This window comes from Rosa chinensis, chromosome 5 (genome assembly GCF_002994745.2).
Source record: "Rosa chinensis cultivar Old Blush chromosome 5, RchiOBHm-V2, whole genome shotgun sequence".
Classification (NCBI taxonomy): domain Eukaryota; kingdom Viridiplantae; phylum Streptophyta; class Magnoliopsida; order Rosales; family Rosaceae; genus Rosa; species Rosa chinensis.
In genome coordinates, this window is record NC_037092.1 from 31,620,716 (window position 1) to 31,631,169 (window position 10,454).

At 35.9% G+C, this 10,454-nt stretch overlaps 1 protein-coding gene across 1 annotated transcript; it reads left to right on the plus strand.

Moving 5' to 3' along the window:
- Positions 1-380: 380 nt before the first annotated feature.
- On the plus strand, positions 381-5,146 carry LOC112203633. The gene is given in 5 exon segments (XM_024344565.1): positions 381-681; positions 4,220-4,332; positions 4,552-4,716; positions 4,827-4,966; positions 5,092-5,146. Coding segments are annotated over 5 exon segments (774 nt in total).
- Positions 5,147-10,454: the final 5,308 nt, after the last annotated feature.

Consider the following 10,454-nt stretch of genomic DNA (forward strand, 5'->3'; position numbering starts at 1 on the left):
GGCAAGATATCAGAGGTTAGTTGGAAGATTAATTTATTTGTCACACACTAGACCAGACTTAGCTTATGCAGTTAGTGTTGTGAGTCAGTTCATGCATAATCCTAATAAGGCTCATATGGAAGTTGTAGTTCGGATCTTGAGGTACTTGAAGTCTGCTGCTGGAAGAGGGTTGGTATTTTCTAAGCATAGGCATTTGGATGTTTTGGGGTATACAGATGCAGACTGGGCAGGTTGTATAACTGATTGACGGTCCACTTCCGGATACTTTACGTTTTTAGGTGGGAATTTAGTTACTTGAAAGATTAAGAAGCAGAAGGTGGTGGCCCGTTCTAGTGCAGAAGGTGGTGGCGCGTTCTAGTGCTGAAGCAGAATATAGAGGAATGGCTCATGGAGTTTGTGAGATGTTGTGGTTAAGGCACTTGTTGAGGGATTTGGGGTTCAAGCAGAAGAAAGCCATGCCCTTATTCTGTGATAACAAAGCTGCAGTTGACATTGCTCATAATCCTGTCCAACATGATCGCACAAAACATGTGGAGGTTGATGGACACTTCATCAAAGAGAAGCTGGATCAACAAACCATTTCTTTTCCCTTCGTACCTACTGAGGAGCAGTTGGCGGACATTCTTACAAAGGGAGTTTCTAGCAAGGCGTTTTGTGACTCACTTGACAAGTTGGGCGTCTGTGATCTGTATGCTCCAACTTGAGGGGGAGTATTGGCATGAGTCACTTTCCATAATTGTAGGAATTGTAGTATAATTAAGATTGTATAGTTAAGGAGAATATCACTGTGTAATTAGTTTAGTTTCCTATTAGGAATGTGTATATTTTGTATATGTACTCCATCTTTGGAGAAGATCTATATATCAGAAATTCCCAAACTTCCTCTTTGCCTTTGATCTGTTTGACTGATACCATGTTAAACAATGATAAGCGTGGCTCATGGCCCACCATTGTACCGATACTGTCCCAAATTAACCACCCATTAGTTGTTGGGTTTTAATCACAAAAGGCATCGGTATAATTGGGTGAGATCCACTCACTTATAGGTTATATAATATATTAGAAATTCCCAAACTTCCTCTTTGCCTTTGTTCTGTTTGACTGATACCATGTTAAACAGCGACAAGCGTGGCTCGTGGTCCACTATTGTACCTATACTGTCCCAACTTAACCACCCATTAGTTGTTGGGTTTTGATCACAAATGGCCTTGGTACAATTGGGAGAGATCCACCTACTTATAAGTTATATTTTATTTGTCACTTTTCCAATGTGGGATCTTTCCTCTCCAACACGCCCCCTCACGTGCAACCTAACTCTAGGTCTGCACGTGAAATTAATTAACAATCCAATTCCCACATTGGAAATTAGGACATAAGTCTCATATTGGAGACTTGGCCAATATAACAATCCAAGGCCCAGATCAGACACTTGATAACAATCCAATCAGAATTTTCCGATGGCAATATAAGGAACCCAAATTTGGGCCCATGACAATTGGAGACCCAATTGGAGAGAGACCCTTCTGATACCATGTTAAACAGTGACAAGCGTGGCTCATGGCCCACCATTGTACTGATACTGTCCCAATTTAAGCACCCATTAGGTGTTGAGTTTTAATCACAAAATGCCTCGGTACAATTGGGTGAGATCCACCCACTTATAAGTTATATTTTATTTGTCACTTTTCCAATGTGGGATCTTTCCTCTCCAACCAAATTCGTTATCAATATAAGCGCTTCATTCTCAAATTATATTGACAATATCTTCTTGCTTAAAGCTCGGGAAATTAAAGCTTAATGGAGTTGCAGAAGGACAGAAGAGAAAGATCAAGAGATACAGTCTTGGTGCAAGAAGGAATCGAAGTTTTCCTGACCGGATTGATGTCATGTCACCAGAGTGATTGACAACCATTTTGAGGAGAGTTAGATAGCCAAGCCGTTTTGGATCGCAGTCCAAATATCGGTGCTTAAGCAAGTAGGAGTAAAGCCATTGCTTTCCAATTATTGCCCATGCTTATCCTCCTTTGAGGATTTGGACAATTTCTTTTCAAGTCTTCTGAAGACTTGGACGTGGCCGACCATGGACTACGTACAATTCATGTGTAAGAAAGAGTGTTCATATCTTTAAACGCCCCTCGATCAACGCGTTGGTGAATACTTTAATTATGACAAGACCGCACATGCATACAGTTTGCAACTTGACTTGGTTCGCGGAGTTTTTTTTAAATAAACTTCATTTGCTATTTTCATGAGACGACGAGGAGTGGACTCCCTATTTTCAGTGCACTAAAAATCAATTTTCATTCCTATAATTATCAAAAGTGGAAAATGTAGCATGGTCCCAAATTCCAATTTTGAGCCTTAAATCTTGAAACAAACAAGTCTTTTCGGTGCATCTTTATTTAAATATATTTTTTAATTTTCTACAATATAATCTTTGGTCGTCGATGAATATGTGACACAAATTAGAGGACACTATGCAATTTTATTAGCAATATAATAATCTTTTATGAAAACAACATTGCAATGTTTTTCTTTTTTACCCTTTTTTCTTTTGGTTGAAGTTTGAATGTGATATTTACTTTTCTTTATTACATACCAAGAGAAAATTAATATGTAATAAAGAAAGTAAAAAGAAAGAGAAAATTAATGGCATGAGATCAATTAGTTCTGGACAAGATGATACTTACTTAATTTGGTCGTCAAATGTTCAAAAGCAGAGAGAAGCATAAAATTTGATTAGTGCAAGAGATGTATATGTGTCAAAAAAATTGAAGAGAGAAAAAGAAAGTAATGTGTGTGAACTGTGGACTACTCGGAGAAGGAGAAAGGTAATGAGAGCGAAAATCACTTTCCTTGATTTAGGCTGAACTTTATTGGAAAAAGATGATCAACCAATCCATTCCGAAATACACACAGACCAAGCTGTGCCATAGCCCTATTGAAAGGGATTTTGGAGACTAATTCTTAGGTGCGGCTACCCGCACCACGTGTACGGTGCTGCTGCCCAATCAAGTCTTAGAGTTTTTTGTCTTTGTTCCGAAATTGTCCTTGGTTTTTAAGTGTGAAATACCCAAAATACCCCCCTACTTGGGCACTGATTGGTTAGCCGCACCACGTGGCTGTACGACTGTCCCACGTAAGAACCTCTCGATTTTGGATGAATACTGCCTTGCAGGTGACTGACTCATTAGACCATCTCCAACAGATGGGTCTTTTGCCAGATGGACTAAATACTTTGACTAACCAAACTATTCTCCAACCCATTTGCCTTTTACACGTGTATTTGACATAAGACTCTCCTCTGTCAAATTTGACAGGTTCTTCACTCTCTCTCGATCTCTTTCCCTTTCACGTCTTTCTTCCTCTCCTCTCACCCATAACTTCAAGCTTCCTCTCCTCTCACCCAAAACTTCAAGCTTCCTCTCTTCAAGCTTCTTTTTTCTTCTTGAATATTAGGAACATGGATCAAAAATTTTCAGATTAATCTTCAGATGCTGCAAATGAGGAATTTCTACAAATTACTGCTCTTCAAGAGAAGGGAAGAAGAAGACGACGGGGTTTGTGAGCAGCTGTTTGGTTGTTAACAGTCCAATTAGGTGAGAAACTGAGTTGCTTTTATTTCCAATAGCTTGTTGTGAGAAATTGAGTTGTTTAGAATGTGAACTGAGTTTTGATAAATGCATATGCGTTAATAAATGCAAATGAGTTAAAGCATGTTTGTATTGCTTTCTCTGTTAGCAAAATGGAAAGGAAAGTTGATGTGAGTCAAAGCATGTTTATATTGCTTTCTCTGTTAGCAAAATGGAAAAGAAAGTTCGATGTGCAGTAACTAGATGAAATTTGCTTTCTCTGTTAGCAAAATGGGAAAGAAAGTTGATGAGTTAAAGTTTAGTAACTGAATGCATGGTAAATAGGATTGTTGTTTTGTTTTTGTTAATAGTGATGTATGACTACTGTTTATGTTCTGTTAAACTTTGCAGACTATATACTAATCGTCACCTACATCTGCTGGTGCCGAATGCATTGATCTTAATTGTACTTGGGTGGAGTTGGTGAAGTTTGACCCTTGCTTCCTTTATACATATTTAGTCACTGATTAAAGGCATATTTCTTGTTGATCTTCATGTTTAAGGCTTTTGGAAAATTCATCTGTGATATGATTCTTTGGATATATTGATGTAGCATGATGGCTAAATATGCGTTTCCTTGTTGACAGCAATTATGCTTAGCATTATATACATTGAGGTTTGCTGAAGACTTAGTCTGACGATAGTGTGATCTCGAGTTGGGGAAGAATTTTTCATCTGGCCGCAAACAGGATATCCAGAGGTTTGTTATTATTGTCACTTTCTACTTTCTCATGGGTTCTTTCAAATGATTTAGTTTGGTAGTCAGTAGCTTATGATGCATAGTTTTTGTTTACTGATGCATCAAAAATTCATAATATCTACTTTCTGTTATTCATTATCATGTATCCTTACCTGAAGTCATGTACGTTTGGTTGAACTTAGAAATTGATAGCCTATCATTGTTCTTGTTTTTTGCTAGGAGCTGTTCAAGGTAACTTCAGGACATAGTCTGTTTGCAATTGTCAATGGAAGGTGTGTCGAAGACCCTAGATCAAAGGCATCAGATTTAACAAGCAATTCACTGTCAGGGCTTGAGATAGCTACAAACCGAGACATTATTGGGATTGCTTTAGCCAATCTTGTTGTAAGTTCTAAAATCACATCATGACAAAACAGTTTATGTATTTTCATGAGCTATAATTGTCTTCACTTGCCATTAACTTTTAATTAACAAATAAATATCAAATATTGCAGAGGCTTCACTGGAAACTTGCTTCAAGATCAACTCATGGACTGATGCTGACGTCTCCACTCAGGCATGTTCACAATGCTCATGATAAACTTTACAAAATCACTGATTCAAAGGCTCCTCTGTTACGACCCCAAGAACTTAGGTAATGTTTCTTTTTCCTCCTATGGAAACTGTAAATTTTTTTAATGTCACAAGTGTAAAGGCACCAATTTTCATAGTCCTAATTAGTGCAAGGAATGAATATTCTTGTGTGTTATGGTTTGGCAGCTTGACATACATGACTAGCAAGTTCCCGTTGGTTTCTATATTAGAAATGCCATAATGTGATTTTACTTTGCAAATTAAATAAAAGTTGGTTTTTTTGTGACATATAACAATGGAAGTGAGGTGATGATAATCTCTTATCATTGTCAATGATAGGGTTTATGGTTCAATGATAGAAATGTAGCTCCTCAGAGTTTGCTTATTGAATTTATTCTGAGGCTCCACTTTCGTGTTTACATTGTCTGTTCCATTACCATTGTTCTTAGTTGGAAATGTTTACATAATTGGGCTTCGAGGAGAGATCATGGCATGATGTTATACTACAATAGATATGTCTATTTTATAGGTTTACCCAAATTGATTTCGAAATTTCTTAATTCAATTGACTGGTCCGAAGTTAACATAATGGTGATTTTTGATAGCTTCTGTAAATTATAAAAACAGTAGTTCTCCAAAAGCTGATTTTTTGAATTTCTTCAAATTTTCAGTTTAGGATGCAGTCACCAAATTTGTTTTCTTGTTTTGAGTTGCTGGTTTTGTAAATAGAAGTGTAGGACCATACAACATTGATTTTTGTGTTCTTGAGTTAAATGCCTCACTAAGCTGCATTGATTTTTATGTTCTTTTTCTGCAGATGAGTTAAATGCCTCACTAGATGCGCAGGAGTTAAAGCCAGACGAGTTGACCACCTACTAGATTTGCAGTAAAAGGTTATTTGTTCTTTTTCTGTAATATCTTGTTCCTCACTGAGGATGAAGGAATATCATTTAAATTAGTTACTTTTTGCTGTCATGTTTCATTTTGTGAGACATTCAGCTTTGGTGAGCTTGGTTGGCAGAATAGACTATCAACTACATGGTCTTTAATTGTTTCTATTACCTAACATGTGACTAATAAAGTTGATGAGTTAATGTGCAGACTGATGTCTTAAATTGATGAGGACTTGTGCAGATTGATTTTTGAAGACTAGTTGCTCTTGTGGGGGACAAGAAAGCCTTCAATCCATTTTAGTTTGTATCAGTATGTTGCTATGTATCAGTTTGTTGCTATCAAATTCAAGCTGTTTCTGTTTCCTGCTAGTTGACTGCTTGATTTTTTGCTGTTTCTGTTTCTGTTTCCTGCTATGTATTCCCATCTTGATATATTCTCATAATCTCAATTGCATCTCTTAAATGGAACCATTCATTGTATGATCTTTGATTACAACAAAAAAAAAAAAAAAGGAAAAACAACATAAATAGAATTTTATATATTAAAGTAATATTCAAATTTGACATCTCCATTGAAGCTAAAAATAGTCAAAATGTTGCTATATCAAATTTGCCATGTCATATGTCAAATTCAAATTTGACCAAAGCCAAATAACAAAGCCATTGCATGTGACTCATTAGCAGCCAGTCACGGGCAGTAGAGAAATTGTCCAGGAGAGCACGGCTGTAAATATCAAAGCTGTTTAAATGAATTACATGTTTTTTATTTATTTATTTTATCAAAGCTGTTAGTCTGAGCCTCACAGCTAGTAAATTACTAAGGAACTTTAGCGGAATAGCTCACAGACTTAAGAGGAACCTGCAACTCCCTTCTTCCTTGGTGCAGCTTCAGTACCTATTCAAACAAACAAACCAATTAATCGCAAAACTAAAACCAGAGTAAACATCAAGGAGTACAAAACTAAAAGGATCAATACCTTCTTGAGCTGTCAAATCCTTAGGCAACGAGTAATCTGCAGAGGAAGAGGAAGAAAGTGAGTCGATGTGATGGAATTTATGAACAAACAAAGCCTAGATTCATAATCACCTTAGATACATACTCTCATATATGTGTTTGCAAGGCTGCAAGAATGCCCTACTATCAAGAGGAAGACGAAGAAAGTGAGTTGAAGGGAGAGGATCAAAAGATCGATGTGAGACTGTGAGTCGTGAATGAGGAGTGATGTGAGAAAAGTTTCGAGTGATGGAGAGAATGGAGGCACAGCGGCGGAGAATGAGAGAAGTATAGGTCTTTACTCTTTAATGGGTTAGTCTGAATCTCAATCGTCCAACCTAGGTCATCTAGAAGGCTGGTCTCCACTCTCCAGATCCAACGGTAGCAAACAGTTACATTTCTAAAAACATATATATATATATATATATAATATTATAATTTATATAATATATATTATTTTACGGGATTTTAAGCGCCTATATTTATATATCGTACACTCCAAAGAGCAACCTCTATAAATTCAAAGAAAATGGAAAAACCGACCGTTGGATGAGATTATTACAATAAAATATGAGTGTGGTAAAAAATTTAGTCAATTTCACCATATTTTCTAATCCGATCGAATTGGTCAACCGTCGTCACTTGTATGTCTTCTTGGTTAACTGATGGCTTGACGACCGCGAAACGTGCTTATTTTTTCACATCACGTCTTTAAATATGCCATCGATAGATGTGCGTGTACATAAAAAAAGACGTTGGCCTATACCAATTTGCCTCCCAAAGTTGTATGACTTGTACATTGCATTTAAATTATTAAGGTTCATTCTAAAGCAACCATGAAGTGGAAAATGAATTTAGAGAAACCAACCGCTCGATGGAGAGATTGTAATGTTCTATGGTGGTTGTAAAAATTTCAGTCAATTTGGTTCTCGTTTCGAATTTGATCAACTAGGTCAAACTTAGTTACTCTTATAAACCTATATTTATATATCATACACTCCAAAGAGCAACCCCTATCAATTCAAAGAAAATGAAAAAACGGACCGTTGGATGAGATTATTACAATAAATTATGAGTGTGGTAAAAAATTTAGCCAATTTCACCATATTTTTGAATCCGATCAAATTGGTCAACCGTTGTCAGTTGTATGTCTTCTTGGTTGACCGATGGCTTGACGACCGCGAAACGTGCTTATTTTTTCACATTACGTATGTAAATATCTCATCGATGGATGTGCGTGTACATAAGATAAAAATTTCAATTTTAATTACAAAGACGTTGGCCTATACCAATTTGCCTCCTAAAGTTGTATGATTTGTACATTGCATTTAAATTGTTGAGGTTCATTCTAAAGCAACCATGAAGTGAAAAATGAATTTAGAGAAACCAACCGCTCGATGGAGAGATTGTAATGTTTTATTGTGGTTGTAAAAATTATAGCCAATTTGGTTCTCGTTTCGAATTCGATCAATGAGGTCAAACTTAGTTACTCTTATAAACCTATATATATATATATATATATATATATATATATATATTATACACTCCAAAGAGCAACCCCTATCAATTCAAAGAAAATGAAAAAAACCGACTATTGTATGAGATTATTACAATAAATTATGAGTGTGGTAACAAATTTAGCCAATTTTACCATATTTTCGAATCCGATCAAATTAGTCAACCGTCGTAATGATATTTAGAATATATATGCACATATTGTCATATTCTACATAGAAGTATGAGAACTTCCACACACACACACATATATATATGTGTGTGTGTGTGTGTGTGTTTATATATATATATATATATACACACACACACACACACACATATAGTCATATACATATATGTATGTATACACGTACACACACACATATATACATATATATATATGTATATGTGTGTGTGTGTGTGTTTAGTCATATACATATATATATATATATATGTATGTATGTGTGTGTGTGTGTGTGTTTAGTATATAACACACACATATATAATAGTTTACGGGCCGGGACTAGTGGGCTTTTACTGGTCGGACCGGCGGGCATCCATCGGCCCACTTGATCCGCAGGTTTTTGATGAGGCCTAGTTTGAGGGAAGGGATACCATTATTCCTATCAGACCAAAGCCAACCCACCAACTAGAATAATACTTGCACCAACCCCCAACCCAACAACTAGTCCTTTATTGCTGGAGCCTGGAGGTGGGACTAGAACTAGCCATAGGGCTAGGCGCAGGAGAAGAAAGTACACTTACTGGAGTGTTGTCCCTGGCATTCTCATCAACCAAAGGAGTTGAAGTAAAACTCCACGAGACGATCTTAAATATAGCATAAGCAGCTTCACCAGTCTTAGTGCAAGAATGAATTGAAGTTTTCCTGACCGGATTGATGTCATGTCACCGGAGTGATTGACAATCATTTTGAGGAGAGTTAGATAGCCAAGCCATTTTGGATCACAGACCAAATATTGGTGCTTAAGCAAGTAGGAGTAGAGCCATTGCTTTCCAATTAGGGCAATGATATAAGGCCTCAATGAGGTTTAAGATTTGTGGCCTCAAGTCTTAGGTGTCATGTCATGTAAGCAAATACAAATTTTATTTCAATTCCACATAATATATCTTGCAACATCATACTATTGCAATACCAACTTTACCTTTTAATATTTCCTTTTAGACGTTAGGGGGTGAATCAATTACATTAATGAATTTAATTAAGTGACGCAAAGAAAGATCAACTATTAATTATGTACTAATTTAGGAGATATATCTACAATTTTTTTACCAATATTTTCTTCATTTAATTAAATTTTTTCCTATAATTTTTCTTTCCAATGGCATTAATATATTGAATTAGTGTCAAGAAGTAGGCATTAACTTTTCTTTCCAAATATTGATTAATTTCGTCCAAAACAATAGCATTAATAAATTGAATTCGGAAAATATGTATGTCTAAATTAAGAGATAAGAAAAAATTTCATGTGAGTAGCAGCCATTAATTATTATCTACACTCTAAATATAAGGGAAAAAGCAAACAAAAAATAATAACCACAAATATAACGTTTAAACTGTCACGCCCCGAATTTTGAATAAATAAATTCAAATCAGAAACGCGATAACTTAACAATCACAAGAAAAACACATACAAAATTTTTTCATTTAAATTAAGCAACAAAACAAACTGAGCTCACAATGTCAATACTGACTCGTTCTTTAGAGTCACATATTACATCACCAAGTGTTTACAAATTAAACCGAAGAACAATTCAATAAGTAAACACACCCTCCACACTCACAACACAGCGGAAAACTAGAACCAAAATACCATACTACGTCCAAGCTATGACAGCAACAAAACCTCATCTTTGATGATGATTACACTGACCTGCACAATAACCCCTATACCATGGAATAGTGCACCTAGATTGCAAACAACAAACCCGGTAAACTTTTTAAGATCGTATGAGTAAACTCAATTAAAATGACTCACGTCACTCATGTTTATAATTTCTCAACTCGTGAGATAAATTAAAGCAACAACATTTAACTCCACAAACACAACCAAACATCCAATCACACTAGATAAAAATTAGTAATCCCTGCATAGAAATTAGTTCAAGAGATCACCTAAAATCACACAATTCAAATCATAGCAACTCCT